The 16180-nt window shown below is 44.6% G+C and overlaps 1 protein-coding gene across 1 annotated transcript in view; it reads left to right on the plus strand.

The window, feature by feature from the left end:
- The window catches only part of CA14 (carbonic anhydrase 14), a 198154-nt gene that overhangs the window by 113885 nt on the left and 68089 nt on the right, over positions 1-16180 (plus strand). Inside the window, exon 6 of the mRNA XM_086947605.1 lies at positions 12029-12095. Coding sequence (XP_086803731.1) covers positions 12029-12095 — 67 coding nt within the window. The remainder of the gene's footprint in view (positions 1-12028; positions 12096-16180) is intronic.

Here is a 16180-nt window from a genome sequence, read left to right on the forward strand (position 1 = left end):
TTCAATAAACTCATCATGGAAACCGATTGGCCGGAAAGTAAGCGAACTGCAATCTTTTATCGTGGTCTGCGAGATGAATTGAAAGATGGGTTGGCGCAGATACCGAACCGTCCTACGGAAATATCCGCCTTAATTGATCTGGTATTGGAGCTGGATTTCCGTCAAGGAGAGCGAAGAGGAGAGAGAAAGCGAGAGTCCAGAAGTATAGTTCCTCGGTTTGATAGAGCAAGGACAGATGTGGGAAGAAGCGCGGAAGGAAATTCAGGGCCGGAGCCGATGCAGATAGGAGCTATCAGGGGTCCACTTTCCAAGGAAGTAAAAAAAAAAGGCGAACCAGTAATTTATGCATGTACTGTGGCTCAAGTGGGCATTTTGTACGAAATTGCCCAAAGAAACCAAAAAGCTTTTTCAAGCCAAAGGAAAACTTGCAGCACCACCTGTAGAGGGAGTTGTACAGGTGGATGCGAACGAAGAAAAAACTCCATCAGAAAATTTTTTGGTAAATACACTACAGTCTTCTTCGCCACACTTGATCTTGTCCATGACGATTACGTTTTGCCAAGAAACCATGGAAGGAGTGGCGGTAATGGTAGATTCTGGAGCCACTGGCAATTTTTGCGACCGGAAATTCGCAGCAAAAATCGGGCTGCAAGCAATCGCTAAGGCAAAAAGTGAACCAGTTAGAGCTATAGATGGTACTAATCTTTCCTCAGGACCCATTGTAAGTCACACCGAATTGGTACAGTTAATTCGAGATGATGGGCATAGGGAAGCTATTCATTTTAATTTGATTGATGCCCCTCAGTTTCAGCTCATCCTAGGACTTCCTTGGCTCACAGAGCACAAACCAACAATTGACTGGAGTAGCAGAACAATAGCAATGACTTCAACCTATTGCCGAGAGAATTGTTTCGGAAATCAAGAAGAAGCGAAAGTAGAGAATCCGGCTCATGCTTTATGTTCAGCGGAAGCCACAGTGTGTGTAATAAACACGCAAGCAATACCTCCGGAATATCAAGATTTTGAAGATGTATTCAATGAACAGGAAGCTGAACAACTGCCACCGCATCGTGTTTACGATTGCAAAATTGATTTTGAACCAGGTGCTAATTTGCCACGCAGTCGGGTATACGCCTTGACGGAAAAGGAACATCACCATCTGAGGGAGTATATCGACAAGTATTTGGCTAACAGGTTTATTCGCCCCTCCCAATCCCCCGTATCTTCGCCTCTATTTTTTGTGCCCAAGAAGGAAGAGGGGGAGTTGAGGACGTGCATAGATTATCGTGCAATAAACAGAATAACCAAAAAGAACCGATATCCACTTCCACTTATCTCAGTCTTGTTGGATCAGGTTAAAGTGGCTCGGATTTTCACGAAGCTTGATTTAAGAGGAGCTTACCACCTCATTCGTGTATGAGAGGGTGATGAGTGGAAGACCGCCTTCAGAACTCGTTTCGGATTATTTGAATACCAGGTGATGCCCTATGGGTTATGTAATGCTCCTGCAGCATTCCAACATTTCATCAATGACGTACTCAGTGAATACATCGATCAATGTGCAATTGTATACATAGATGATATACTAATCTATTCAGTGGATACCCAGGAGCATCAGAAACAGGTTCGAGGAGTTCTACGGAAACTACAGGAGAATAAATTATTTGTCAAGTTGGAAAAGTGCGCTTTCAGTGTCACTCAAGTGGAATTTTTGGGCTTCGTGATCTCACCATCAGGAATCAAGATGGACACACGGAAGATCCAGGCAGTACTTGAATGGAAGTCACCAACCAGTGTCAAGGAAGTAAAAGCGTTCATCGGGTTTGTCAACTTCTATCGAAGATTCATCAGTGAATTCTCTCGACGAATCTTGCCTCTTACTCGACTTTTGAAGAAGGGAGCACGTTTCGAATGGTCAGAGGAAGCGGAATCAGCCTTTAAGTCCTTGAAGTGTGAGTTCACCTCAGCACCCATTCTTCTTCACGCGGATCCTATGGAACCTTTTTATGTTGAAACAGATGCTTCAGATCTTGCAGTAGGAGGAGTGCTTTCTCAAAGAAACAAGGAAACAGGCCAGTTGCACCCAGTGGCCTATCGTTCGAGAAAATTAACATCAGCTGAAATCAACTACACAATTACGGAAAAAGAGCTGTTGGCAATAAAGGATGCTTTCAAGGAAGGGAGGTATTATCTCATGGGGGCTCACCATGTAGTTACAGTCTATACGGACCATCGCAATCTCACATTTTTGAAGTCAGCTAGAACCCTAACTCCCCGACAACTTCGTTGGTCACTGTATTTTGCTGACTATGATTTTGTAATAACGTACAGGTCAGGAACTCAAAACGGTAAGGCGGATGCCTTATCCCGAATGGGAACAGGAGAGGAGAAGAATGAAACAAACACCCAAACGATCATACCTGATTATAAAATAATTGGCGCCACAGATACCCAGAGTTTCAAGGAACAGATAGTCTGAGTCTTACTTCCTCAAGAAGTGCAGGAATGGGCTCAGCAGGAGGAGGGACGAGAAGTTTTCAATGATTTACCCTACAGAGAAGGAGCATTGTATCTGCCAACTTCAGCATTACAGACACAAGCCTTGAAGGAATGTCACGATCATCTGCTAGCAGGACATAAAGGAGAGCTCAAGACAGTGGAGCTAATAAAACGAAAATATTGGTGGCCACAGATAACTAGAGATATAGAACAATATGTAAAGACCTGTGAGATATGCGCTCAGGGAAAATCAGAACGGCAAGCTCCCAAGGGGTTGTTACAGCCGCTACCTGTTCCTCCCTTCCCTTGGCACACTGTGACCCTAGATTTAATCACTGATTTACCATCCTGTCAGGGGTTTAACACAATTCGGGTGGTCGTAGATGCAAACAAAAAAATGACACATTTCGTGGCTTTAAAGGGAATTCCAACGGCAAAACAGTTAGCTACTCATTTTGGTACACAGACAGTGAAATTAAATGGGATACCTAAGGTCATTATATCCGACGAGGAACCCAGTTTGTTTCCCAATTCTGGAGGGCCTTCATGAAGAGTCTGGGAGTAGAGACACAATACTCCACCAGCTTCCATCCGGAAACAGATGACAAACTGAGATAGTGAATCAGGAGCTGGAGCAATATCTACGATTATTCTCTTTGAAACAGAGCGGGGAATTGCTAGACTACTTATGGACTGCAGAATTTGCCTTTAACAACGCTAAGAATGCGTCCACTGGGTATTCCCCGTTCTATTTGAATTACGGTAGACATCCTAATTCCTCAGTGCAGGATTTTGAGAGTCCAGTCCCCGCAGTTAAGGATTTGGTATCTCACCTAGGTTTAGTTCATAGATCAGCGTCTAAGAACCTAGAACAGGCTAAGGAAAGATACAAGATATACGCAGACAGAAAAAGAAAAGAACCTCCCCCTCTGGAGGTGGGGTATGAAGTCTGGTTGAATACTAAAAATCTTAGGCTTAAGGGCAATCGAAAATTTCAACCAAGATTCATTGGCCCTTATCCCATAGCGGAGCAAGTGAATCCAGTAACATACAAATTGACATTGCCACCAAAACTCAAAATCCACCCAGTGTTCCATGTCTCACTATTGAAAAAATATGCTCCAAATCTACGAAAAGAATCCACTCCACCGCCGATTCAGTTAGAGACTGGATTGGAGTTTGAGGTCAAGGAAATCCTGGATTCGAAGTTAGTGAGGGGTAAATTGTATTATTTGATTGACTGGAAGGGCTATGGACCAGAGGAGCGGTCTTGGGAACTGGACTCAGATGTTCATGCTCCTAGACTAGTCAAACTTTTTCATCAAAGATATCCCACCAAGCCAAGATTTGGAGGACCATCTTTGGTGGGGGGGTACTGTCAGGATCCCTAACGACCCAGAACCACAATTCAGGCCAGTACACAAAGCAACAAAAGTGCACGGGACCGATTGGGAAGGAGGACTGATTAGAAAACCTCCTTGGTCAACCCTGTGGCATTTGCGTAACCTTAAGATGGCCGCCAGGGAGCTGGGGTCAGCGTTCTAGCGATCCGCGGTCGTTAGCAGGGAGTTAAGATGACACTCGCGCACCTGGGAAAGTGCGCACTTCACTGAAGCGTTTCCCGAGATAGCAAGACCTTTTCAAAGCGCTCGTAGTTTTCTTAGTTTAAGGTTTGGTTTAGGGTTAAAAGACATCGGAAATCTAGAGAAGTTCATTCCTAGCTATTTACCGAAGATTCGCCATTCAGAGAGGGAGAGTCGGAAGAGTGTTCGAGAGGTTTCCAAGACCGTACGGAGCTCTGGAGGAAGACGCATTCCAGTAACCTGACAGGAGAAAAGAAGAGAAGACGAAGCTAAGTGACAAAAGGCTTTACATGATAACTGAGAGGAAAAATATTAAATGTCAAATGGTTAATTGCTTAAATAAGAAATACTTACCGCTAAGACAGTTTATTAGCACCTAGGAAGGAAAAGAAGTCAGTTATGTTTCGAGTGAATGAAGAAATTCAGGAGAAATAATAAGAGACTTGACAAATAAAACTAGAAGAGGACGACTTACCTTAAGCTTCAGCCAGCAACTTGTGAACCCTGAAAAGACAAAAGGCATGAAGTAAAGACATAGAAGAATTCACATAGAATACAACAGAAATAATAGAGAATCCATAAATAAGACTACACGCATAAAAGAGTCTGGTGGGTTCTTCTACGATAATAAGATACATTTAAATAGAGTAGAAAAGAAGGTCAGGGATTAACCTTGTTTACTGTAATTACAGATGTGGAGTTTCAACTAACTAGCAAGAAGAAAAGTTACACATCATACTCCTAGAAGAGAAGCGGGTCACTGTAGGACCTAGGGTAGGTAATACTTACAGAGAGAGAGAAGAAAAGAGAGAGAGTAGTTAGATAGGTTAAGCCTGATAATTGTTGCGTATGCTTAGTTTCCTCAGGTACCTTCGTAGGGGTGATGTAAGCTGACGAAGACCCAAGCAGGAAAACCGAAGGTTCAGGACCAGCCTCTTCTGTTGTTGTTTATTATTTTATCCAATTTCCCCCTTCCCCCTTTCTGATGGATTAGTGCCATGATTTTACTCTGGCTCTGATAAATTGGAAGCGGGAGTCGGGAAGCTAGCATCTTCTGTTCCTGTGCAAGAACCAGAGAACCGTGATTGGTAAGCAGTGGCACCTGACAGTTGGCCCCCAAGGACCCTCAGCAGCGTAAGGTACTTCATCCCCCCACCAGCAGTGTATCAGGAGCTGCATTTGCAGATTGGTAAATAAAGGGGGCATGGCCTCCAAAGAACTCTCAGCAATTCTGCTGGGTGGGACTTACTGGAGGTAACAGGAGGGCTTGTTGGCCCCAAGGACCCTCTGGAACCAAGGTGGCTTCATACCCCCAACCAGCAGTGCACCAAGAGGCACATTTGTAGAGTGTTGGAGAAAGTGGGTGGGGTCTCCGGCTACTTGCTGGGTGTTTTGTTTAATTAATTACATTTTTGTAGGAGAGGTGCATGGCCCCTCTTTCCATGGGCAATTTTGGATCTGGGGACCCAATCCCCCGGGGCAAGGCCTTTTTTTTAAATGGGGGGGGGAGGGTCACTCGGCCCCCTTCCCTGGGTCCATTTTGGCCCCAGGTATGGCAATACTCAGGGCCCATCCTTTAAAACAAAAATACATTAAAGGGAGGGGATAAAACGACTCCCCTCCCAGGCCAATTTTGGCCACCAGACCCCATCCCTCGGGCCCTGGCCTTTGGGTTTTTTTTTTAATAAAAGAATAGGGGGAGGGGGGCACAACCCCCCTACTGGGACGATTTGGCCCGGGGGACACCATCTCCCGGGCCCAGTCTCTAGTGTGAGCTCCCTGGTCTCACCGTGAGCACCCACTTAACAATGTTTGGGACCACAGGGGGAGCCTCAAGGCCCCCGCAGTCCCTGCTGGTTCCCTGCCTCCTACAGGAGCCGGCATTGCTTTGACAAAGAGGGAGATGTTAACATGCAACTCACTCTCTGTCAAAGCAATTTTGCCCTGCTTTGAGCAAGCTATAGCAAAATGCTCTTGCTTGCTGAAAGCAAAGCACAGTTTGCTATGGCTTGGCAGGAGTGGTAAAACTTCCCCCAAGCCATAGCAAACAGCTTTATCCTGGGGGTGGGCACCCTGGGACATAGCAGGAGCCGGCCCTGAGGGGTAGCGGTCCCCCGGGCAATCTTAAGCTCCATGAGGGGGGCCACTTGGCCCTTTGCCATCTTTAGTTTAGCCCCATGGAGGTAGGGGGCCGGTGGGCCACGGACCCTCTCCATTATATTATTTGATGTGATGGTCCCAGAGGCTGCGGGGCCCCCACAGTTCTAGGTTAATTGCCCAGGGAGGTGGTGGTCCTTGGAGTTGGGGGGGGAGGTCTGCACGGCCCCCATTATTTAAAGTTAAAGCCTCAGGGAGGTGGTGGTCCCTGGAGCTGCAGGGGGCCACACTGCCTGCATTTATTTTGGCTAAAGCCCCAGGGAGGTGGTGGTCCCAAGGGCTTTGGGGGGGTCTGCGTGGCCCCCTTGCATTATTAAAAGGTAAAGCCCTGTGGGACCCCTCCACCATATCTAAGCTCGGGGTATTATCCTGCCCTTTTTAATTTTTACATTTTCTGTAGGACTCGGCCGTATGGGTGGGTGAATGAGTGTGAAAGTGACTGTATGGGTGAGTGAGTGTGTGTCTGAATTGCTCTATCAATGATTAACCGGCTGTCTAAGTGGTTGTATGGGTGAGTGAATGGCTGTTTGGGTGGCTGTTTGGTTAAGTGAGTTGGAGTTTGAGTTGCTGTATTGTAAAGTAAGTATCTGTGTGAATGGATGTATGGGTGAGTGAGTAGATGTGTGAGTGCTTGTATGGATGTGTGAATTGGTATGTAAGTGTTTGGTGTGGTTGTGTGAGGGAGTGTGTCAGTGCTTGTATGGGTGACTGAATGACTGTGTTGAAAGGCTTTATCGGTGAGTGAGTGAGTGGTTGTGTAAGTGGGTCTATAGGTAAATAAGTGGGTGTGAGAGTAGCTGTTTGGATGAGTGTGTGACTATGTGAGTGGCTTTATGGGTAAGTGAATGGTTGTATGAGTAGCTTTATGGCTTTATGAGTGAGTGAGTGGTTGTGTGGGTACAAGTCCCTGCAACCTTTCTTTTTTCAGTGAATTTCTAAGGTTTTTTAAATGTTGTTTCCTACCTATAACATCCCTGTACTCTTTGGTTTCATAAGTAAATTTCCAAGGTTTTTTGTATTTTATTTCCTAACTGTAACCACTTACATTTAACAATGAGTGTGTGAGTGAGTGCATTAGTGTCTCATTAGGTCTGTCGGTAGATGTAAGAGTGTCTGAGTGAGTCTGTCAGTGGGTGTGTGAGTGAGTGTATGAGCAGGTCTTTGAGTTGGTGATGAGTGTCTGAGTGGGTCAGTGAGTGGGTATGTGAGTGTTTGAGTGAGTCTGTGAGTGGGTCAATGAGTGCATGAGTGGGTCTGTCTGTGGGTGTTTGTGTGGGTCTGCAAGTGGGCGTATGAGTGCCTGTGTGGGTCCATGAATGCCTGTGTTGGGTCTGTGATTGGTTGTATGAGTGCCTGTGTCTGGGTTTATGAGTGGCACTATGGGTCTGTAAATGGGCATATGATTGGCTGTGTGGTTGTATGAGTGCCTGTGATCTGTGAATGGGTGTGTGAGTGGAGCTATGGATTTTGGGCATTACTTAAGGCTTTTAAAAGGGAGAACCATGGATTCTGCTCTCAGCAGAAGATGACAAAAAAGAACCCCCTCGTCACAGTCACAACATGAACTAAAGCTGAGTCCAAAGATGGTGGCCAACACTTCCTGGTTTGAAGTGCTGGTACCCAATCAGATCTCAGCACGCGATCGGGAGGGTTTTGCAAAGCCTTCAAGTCCCAGTATATACAAATTTGGATTTCCCTTAATATTTCCAAAGCTACTGCATGGATTTACGCCAATTTACATAAAGGTCACTTTCTGGACCAACAGCTCCTTTCTGCCAAATTTGGTGTAATTCTGTTCAGCAGTTCGGGCTGTAGTTGTGCCTAAAATCTCAATTCCCAAGCCTCAAAGAGGCCCTGGAAGCCACATCCCCTTTATCATATCAAAGCTAGACTAAGTCAAATGCTGCTCCTACATCCACCATCTTGGATGTGGCAATGTGATCTAGTAGCTAGGTTATCTGATGTGGAACCAGCAGCCCTAAATTCTAATCCAGCTTTTCCTGCTTTGATATGATATCGTTTTGTAACACACCCTAAAACCCTCAGGTACCAAAGCGTTATTAGGAGACAGACTAATCAACAGAGTCAAACCAACCAAGAATTCAGGTAACTATAGTGAGAAAAGCCAAGTTTTCAAATGTTTTTAAAGGACATAAGGGAGTCTGCTTCAGAAATGTAAGTGGGCAGGGCTTGGCAGCGGCAACTGAAAATGAACACTGGTTGAACCTCTCCCTCACTGAGGTCAGATTATTGGAGATGAAGAAGATAATTTAAGTATCGTCAGCGTATTATTGTACTTGAAGCCCGAATTATTGCAATTCAGCCAGGGGGGCCACATACATATTGAATACTGTGGGGTCAAGGACGCTCTGAGATACCCTGGCCCGCTGCAGGCCTTGCACCATCTGTACGGGCGAGACAGTATCAAGTACTGCAGATAGATCAAGCATAACCAAGATAGCCGCCCGCCCTGATTAAGCTGGCAGCGAATACTATCAGCCACCAGAATGAGAGCAGTCTCTGTATAGTCACCAGCCCAAAACCCATTCTTAGAAGGGTTGAGGACACCATGGGTATCAATAAATTGAACCAATTCTTGGTTAATGGACTGCTCTAAAATTTTAGCAGGGACTGGCATCAGAGGGATAGGGTGGAGATTTTTAATGTCGCCAGGGTCCGCATTTCGGCCCACATGCATCAACAATGCCATTTGCGATTCCTTATTAGCGAAAAATAAGGATTCGCTAATAAGGAATTGCAAAAGGCTATGCATAAAGAAATCGCTAAAAAAATTGCGATTTCTTAAAATTCCTCAATTGCGACCCGCAAATTGCGAATCGCAATTGAGGAATACCTCCCCATTCATTCCTATGGGCCTACAGGCCCATAGGAATGAATGGGAAGACATTCTCAATTTGCGATTCTGAATTAGAGAATCTTAAATAGAGAATGCAATTTCAAGGGTTCCAGGGTGTGAAAAGGACACCCTGTTGCACCCCTGAAATCTGCCTATATGTACATCTTGCACACACACATGCCCCAAGGGCATGTGTGTTTGTGAAATGGAACTTCGAAAAATGCACTTTAGTGCATTTTTCAAGGTCTTTGCAAATCACCATGAAGGTCAACTTCATGGTAATTTGCTCCCCCTATTAGCGAAATCGCTATTTTTTTTAGTTTTATGCATTGCATTTAAAGAATCTCAATTTGAGATTCCTTAAATGCAATCGCAATTTAAGTAATCGCAATTTTACGATTTCTTAAATTGCGAAAAGTACAAAAATTATGATACATCCCAAATGATGAAATTGCATTCGCAAACGGGCGAATTTTGCGATACGCACCCTTTGCGAATGCAATTTTCAATGATGCATGTGCCCCTTCGTTTCTTAAGAATTGGAGTGACAACTGCTTCCTTCCATGCCGTAGGAAAAACACCAGATTGAAGTGTTAAGTTAAACCCCTTCTGCAGGAAATTAGCAATAGGATGCAAAGCTAGTTGTAAAGATTTAGGCATGCAATGGTCACCAGAAGAGTAAGATTTGAGACTCAACAAAAAGTCCTAGGTTTGTCGAGCCGAAATCAGGGGAAATACAGACAGAAATTCTCTTGAGAGCAAATAGCAGAGCTGTCAAAAGAGGAGTCATTTTTCAAAGGAGCATTGAAGTCCAAAAAATATTAAGGGTATTAGAACTCAATTGTGTGACCCCTTGCTAATCAATTCAACTTCACAAGCCCCAGATGCCTATTCAGCTGAGAGCAGGAAAGCATAGAAAGAGTGATGGGAAGTACTTTGTAAAATAATTTAGAGATTATGTTTACTGCCACTTCCAGAAATCTATATCAGATTACATTCTAGGTCAGTACATTGCAGGGAAAGGTCACCACTTTCTAGATTGGTATGCCTCGCCCGGGCAGGTTCTATTCTTATGCTATCCCTCAAAACATAACTTTTTTGGGGTGTCCTTTTTGTTGGTGACAAGAGGCAGACTCAGAAATTCTCACTACACAATTCCGTTTTTTTTTAATTAAGGAATCTGTAACAACTGTTTCTCGCCCCTTTGTAATGATGAGATCTGTGGGAACATCGTGGCTATGTTTTGGCCCATCCGAAAATTCCAGCAGCGGAAAAGTGCCAAAATCCAAGGGGAAAAAATTAGATTTAATTCTCCCATTCGTAGGGGACCCTTAGGGTTCCACTTGTAATCTCTCTGTAACTTCTTTGCAGAGGAGATTAGCGGTGAACTCATAATGAGCCCTGAGAGGAGAAGGTGATATAGGCACCCCGCTGCCGACACAGGCTGTGACCCAATAGCGAAGACTCGGTAGGATGTTGCCCCCAATTGACTCTATTCTTTCATTATTTACAAGTTGGTTTCCCAGTACCGCTCCACCCCTATTATTTTATGACAGATGCTTACATTTCTCTTCATACACTTCACCTCCATTTATTCAACTTTTCATTCACCTTGGTAGGCTGCATAACCTGCTGACAGAGAACAGGGGCGATTAACGTAAAGAGTAAGTACAAGCTAGAGATTCACCATTGGTATGTTTTCAGTGCTCAGATGACTGCATGCCATCAGATTAGTTTAATATTGTTTGGTTCATCTCTGATACCATTATTGTTCTATTATTATTTGAAAAATATTTTTGTATATGGAAAAATATTATGCTTCAGTAGTACATTACTGAGAGTCTTATTTACAAGCCCCTTGCGCCACCGGTGCGTCACTTATTATCACATAAAAAGTAATGCACTGGCAGCTCAAGGTGCTTGTAAATCAGCCCCTGAGTTGCATCCCAAAGAATGTTTTCACATCCTCTGCAAGATATTGTGTATGGAATGTCAAGGCTCCTAGGGGCATATGTACAAGCCCCTATCGCAACCACAACATCACTTTTACCGACGTTGTGGTGGCGATAGGGGCTGTGCCTTATGTACAAGGCAGCAATAAGCCACTTAACGTGGCTCAACGCTGCCTTGTCCATAAGGCACCCTGTCACGCTATGGTGAGCGTGGAAGAGGCGTGCAGTGGGTGTTGTGGTGGGCGTTCCACCGCAACAACCATTGTATTTGACACTGCACCCTATGTACAAAGGTGGCGTACATAGGAGGCAGCGCCAAATTAAGACCTGGAAAATTCTGGTTTTAGGTTGGCGAAACGAGGATAAATGCATTATTTCGCCTCGTTTTCGCTTTTTCCATGTGTGCTGCCTTGTGCAACACACCTGGAAAAACAAAATGCCCTGGTTTCTTTATGTACAGGAAGGTGACCTTTCCTATACATGTAAAAACCTTTTAAAAAATACAATTTTGTAACTTTCATGTGTGCTGCATGAAGCAGCACACATGAAAGTTACTAAAATGGCATTTTAGGATTGTTTATGTGCAGGGAGGGGCACGTTCCTACACATAACTAATCCTCTCCTGCACACAGACAGTCTTGCACTCTGGTGCAAGTATGCCTGCGTTGGCGCTAAATTGTTAAACATAGCACCATCGTAGGGGGAAACGCAAGGCTACACCACATTCTTGTAAATATAGTGCAGCCTTGTGTTCCCGAAGTGGCGGGCGTGTTGTTAAGTCAAGGAGGCTAACGACACGCTTCGCCACTTCATTGTACCTATCCCCCCTAGTACTATGATTAAACATCCTTTTCCAGGGTTCTTGAATGGTGATTCCTAAAGGGCAGTAGCACCGATATAATAGCTTCTTTCATTCTTGAAACTAACAAGTAGACATTGCAAACATAACTGAAACCTCTTTGTTTTTTTCTCATGGTCAGGCTGGAGAGATTGTGAACGAGGCATATGACAACATACTTATGTACTTGTCAAAGGTGAAATTTGCAGGTGAGGAAAAGAACACAACACTATCATGATATTTTTCACAAGTGAGACTGCAATAGTGTGCAATCAAAAATCTCTTTTTGGTTGTTGAACATTATGCTTTTCAACAATATGTTTACACTGTTCACAAATAAATCTTATATTTTCCAACATTCTGTCTTACACATTGCACAATTAGGCTTTATTTTTCCCACCATCATTCTTTCCACAATTAAGCCATATATTTTTCTTGCTAAGTGTTATAACATCACTATTAACTTTTATAATTTTCACCATAAAGTCTTATACTTTTCAGCACTGTCTCTTAACGTCCTACATTAGGATGCATATTTTAATTCTTAAATCTTATCCTTTAGATTGTTTACAGTTGATCCCAAACGTCTTACACATTTAACGATAAAACTCGACACATTTGGCACAATTAGGTTTTATGCTATAAATCATTCTGGTTTCTGCATTTCAAAAATAAATCTTTTACTCTCTAACCATCAAGCCTCATACATTTCAGGTTTGGTTTACAAATATTTTAAAGTAAGTTAAAAATGTGCACATAGACCTACTAACTAGCTAGTGTGTAGTTTTCTCACTCAATGGAGACTCACAAAAACCCCAAGAACTACACAAAACAGATGCACCAAATTGAATTATCCTCTACATTCACTTGTTCCATTTGTATGCATGATGGACACCCAACATGTGTAAGTGTAACACATTTATACATTTGCGCATAAACCATTTCTTTCTTCACAAGGAAAACTAGTTTCTGAACATTTTTACTCTACACCCCAAAGTTATTTGTGAGTGCTCCCTTTCTATCATAAACATGCCCCTTCCTACCTTATTTAGTAGTTATACATGGCTTTCCAGAGCACAAAATGCTTCCGAATTCCTCCAAATGTGCAGGTTTTTATGTGTTCCATGCATTTTGCATGGCCAACACTACTTTTCCACCCCTAACCACGAATTTAGTACAGGAAGGAACAATCACTGCATAACACACTTAGAACATACAGGGTGCTTTTTGTGGTTTACAAATATCCATAGACACCAATTTTATAATCTGAGTTTTAGAATTTACAAAAGCAGATGGTAACTTTGAGCACATACGTTCAATTCAGGTGCACAGAAAGTTTGAAACTGAGATCCTTAATCTTTGTATACTTTCAAACTTACAACTTGTCCTTTTCAGTATTAATATGGTAATGTACTTTCACCAATAATATGATATACCTTTCATCATTAAGCCTTACACGTTTTACTATTCTTATCATCAGGTCTTTGACTATTCAACATTAGGTCTTTGAATTTCTCCAACATGCATCTTTTTCTTATAACCCTCAAGATATACTTTTGCCCCAAAAACAATTTTTTGTCACCTCATATTCTACTTTTTGCAATTTTCTGAACTACATGTACCCATTTGCTATTACAAAAAACACAGTTGATGGACAGAATGCAGAACAATGTCTTACATTCACCCCAGTACAAAGATCTGGGCATAAATCCATCGTTTTTTGCACTCCACACCACCCTAGGTCATACGCTGGCTATATGCAAATCAGCCTTGACCCTGTGCCTCATGGGAACAGTCCAGCCCGAACTACCAAGCCATGTCTTTCCTAGACCCGAATCAAACATCCAAGGACCAGTTTCTGGCTATCAGCCTTCTTCAGCCTGGATAGCTTGACTCCAGTGATGTGGAGAGCTTGGGACTCACGTCTGAGCATACACAGCCCACTCGGGGTGAAAATTGCAAAAAACACAGTTGATGGACAGAATGCAGAACAATGTGAAGTAGTGTGGCTCACTGGTTAGAGGCGGCAGACCCGAGAGCAGAGGACGGCCCGGGACCAGGTTCGATTCCCGGCGCGGCAGGTTTCTGGACCAGGGTCAGCGGACTCGATAATTCTCTCGCCTCGGTGCCCACTCTGATCAGCGATCACACTCGGCAACTCTGGGCATTAGCTTGCCTCATCTTCACTAACGGCCCCACCAGACCGCCGGGGATGCCTGGTCTCACCCTGGAGATACCCATTAAGGGACCATCTCTCTGGGAAGCCAGGAAGGGTTTCGCAGCGGTCGAAGCGCCTTGGGACCCTATGGGTAAGTAGTGCGCTATATAAATGCCAATACATACATACATTTACATTCACCCCAGTACAAAGATCTGGGCCTAAACCCATCGTTTATTTGCACTCCACACTACCCTAGGTCAGACACTGGCTATATGCAAATCAGCCTTGACCCTGTGCCTCATGGGAACAGTCCAGCCCGAACTACCAAGCCATGTCTTTCCTAGACCGCAATCAAGCATCCAAGGACCGGTTTCTGGCTATCAGCCTTCTTCAGCCTGGATAGCTTGACTCCAGTGATGTGGGGAGCCTGCGACTCCCGTCTGAGCATACCCAGCCCACTCGGGGTGAAAATTGCAAAAAACACAGTTGATGGACAGAATGCAGAACAATGTCTTACATTCACCCCAGTACAAAGATCTGGGCCTAAATCCATCGTTTTTTTGCACTCCGCACCACCCTAGGTCAGACACTGGCTATATGCAAATCAGCCTTGACCCTGTGCCTCATGGGAACAGTCCAGCCCGAACTACCAAGCCATGTCTTTCCTAGACCAGAATCAAGCATCCAAGGACCGGTTTCTGGCTATCAGCCTTCTTCAGCCTGGATAGCTTGACTCCAGTGATGTGGAGAGCCTGGGGCTCACGTCTGAGCATACCCAGCCCACTCGGGGTGAAAATTGCACAAAACACAGTTGATGGACAGAATGCAGAACAATGTCTTACATTCACCCCAGTACAAAGATCTGGGCCTAAATCCATTGTTTTTTTGCACTCCACACCACCCTAGGTCAGACACTGGCTTTATGCAAATCAGCCTTGACCCTGTGCCTCATGGGAACAGTCCAGCCCGAACTACCAAGCCATGTCTTTCCTAGACCGGATCAAGCATCCAAGGACCGGTTTCTGGCTATCAGCCTTCTTCAGCCTGGATAGCTTGACTCCAGTGATGTGGGGAGCCTGGGACTCCCGTCTGAGCATACCCAGCCCACTCGGGGTGAAAATTGCAAAAAACACAGTTGATGGACAGAATGCAGAACAATGTCTTACATTCACCCCAGTACAAAGATCTGGGCCTAAATCCATCGTTTTTTTGCACTCCGCACCACCCTAGGTCAGACACTGGCTATATGCAAATCAGCCTTGACCCTGTGCCTCATGGGAACAGTCCAGCCCGAACTACCAAGCCATGTCTTTCCTAGACCAGAATCAAGCATCCAAGGACCGGTTTCTGACTATCAGCCTTCTTCAGCCTGGATAGCTTGACTCCAGTGATGTGGAGAGCCTGGGGCTCACGTCTGAGCATACCCAGCCCACTCGGGGTGAAAATTGCACAAAACACAGTTGATGGACAGAATGCAGAACAATGTCTTACATTCACCCCAGTACAAAGATCTGGGCCTAAATCCATTGTTTTTTTGCACTCCACACCACCCTAGGTCAGACACTGGCTTTATGCAAATCAGCCTTGACCCTGTGCCTCATGGGAACAGTCCAGCCCGAACTACCAAGCCATGTCTTTCCTAGACCGGAATCAAGCATCCAAGGACCGGTTTCTGGCTATCAGCCTTCTTCAGCCTGGATAGCTTGACTCCAGTGATGTGGAGAGCCTGGGACTCACGTCTGAGCATACCCAGCCCACTTGGGGTGAAAATTGCAAAAAACACAGTTGATGGACAGAATGCAGAACAATGTTTTACATTCACCCCAGTACAAAGATCTGGGCCTAAACCCATCGTTTTTTTGCACTCCGCACCACCCTAGGTCAGACACTGGCTATATGCAAATCAACCTTGACCCTGTGCCTCATGGGAACAGTCCAGCCCCAACTACCAAGCCATGTCTTTCCTAGACCGGAATCAAGCATCCAAGGACTGGTTTCTGGCTATCAGCCTTCTTCAGCCTGGATAGCTTGACTCCAGTGAGGTGGAGAGCCTGGGACTCACGTCTGAGCATACCCAGCCCACTCGGGTGAAAATTGCAAAAAACACAGTTGATGGACAGAATGCAGAACAAT

The sequence above is a fragment of the Lissotriton vulgaris genome, chromosome 12, assembly GCF_964263255.1.
Source record: "Lissotriton vulgaris chromosome 12, aLisVul1.2, whole genome shotgun sequence".
Classification (NCBI taxonomy): domain Eukaryota; kingdom Metazoa; phylum Chordata; class Amphibia; order Caudata; family Salamandridae; genus Lissotriton; species Lissotriton vulgaris.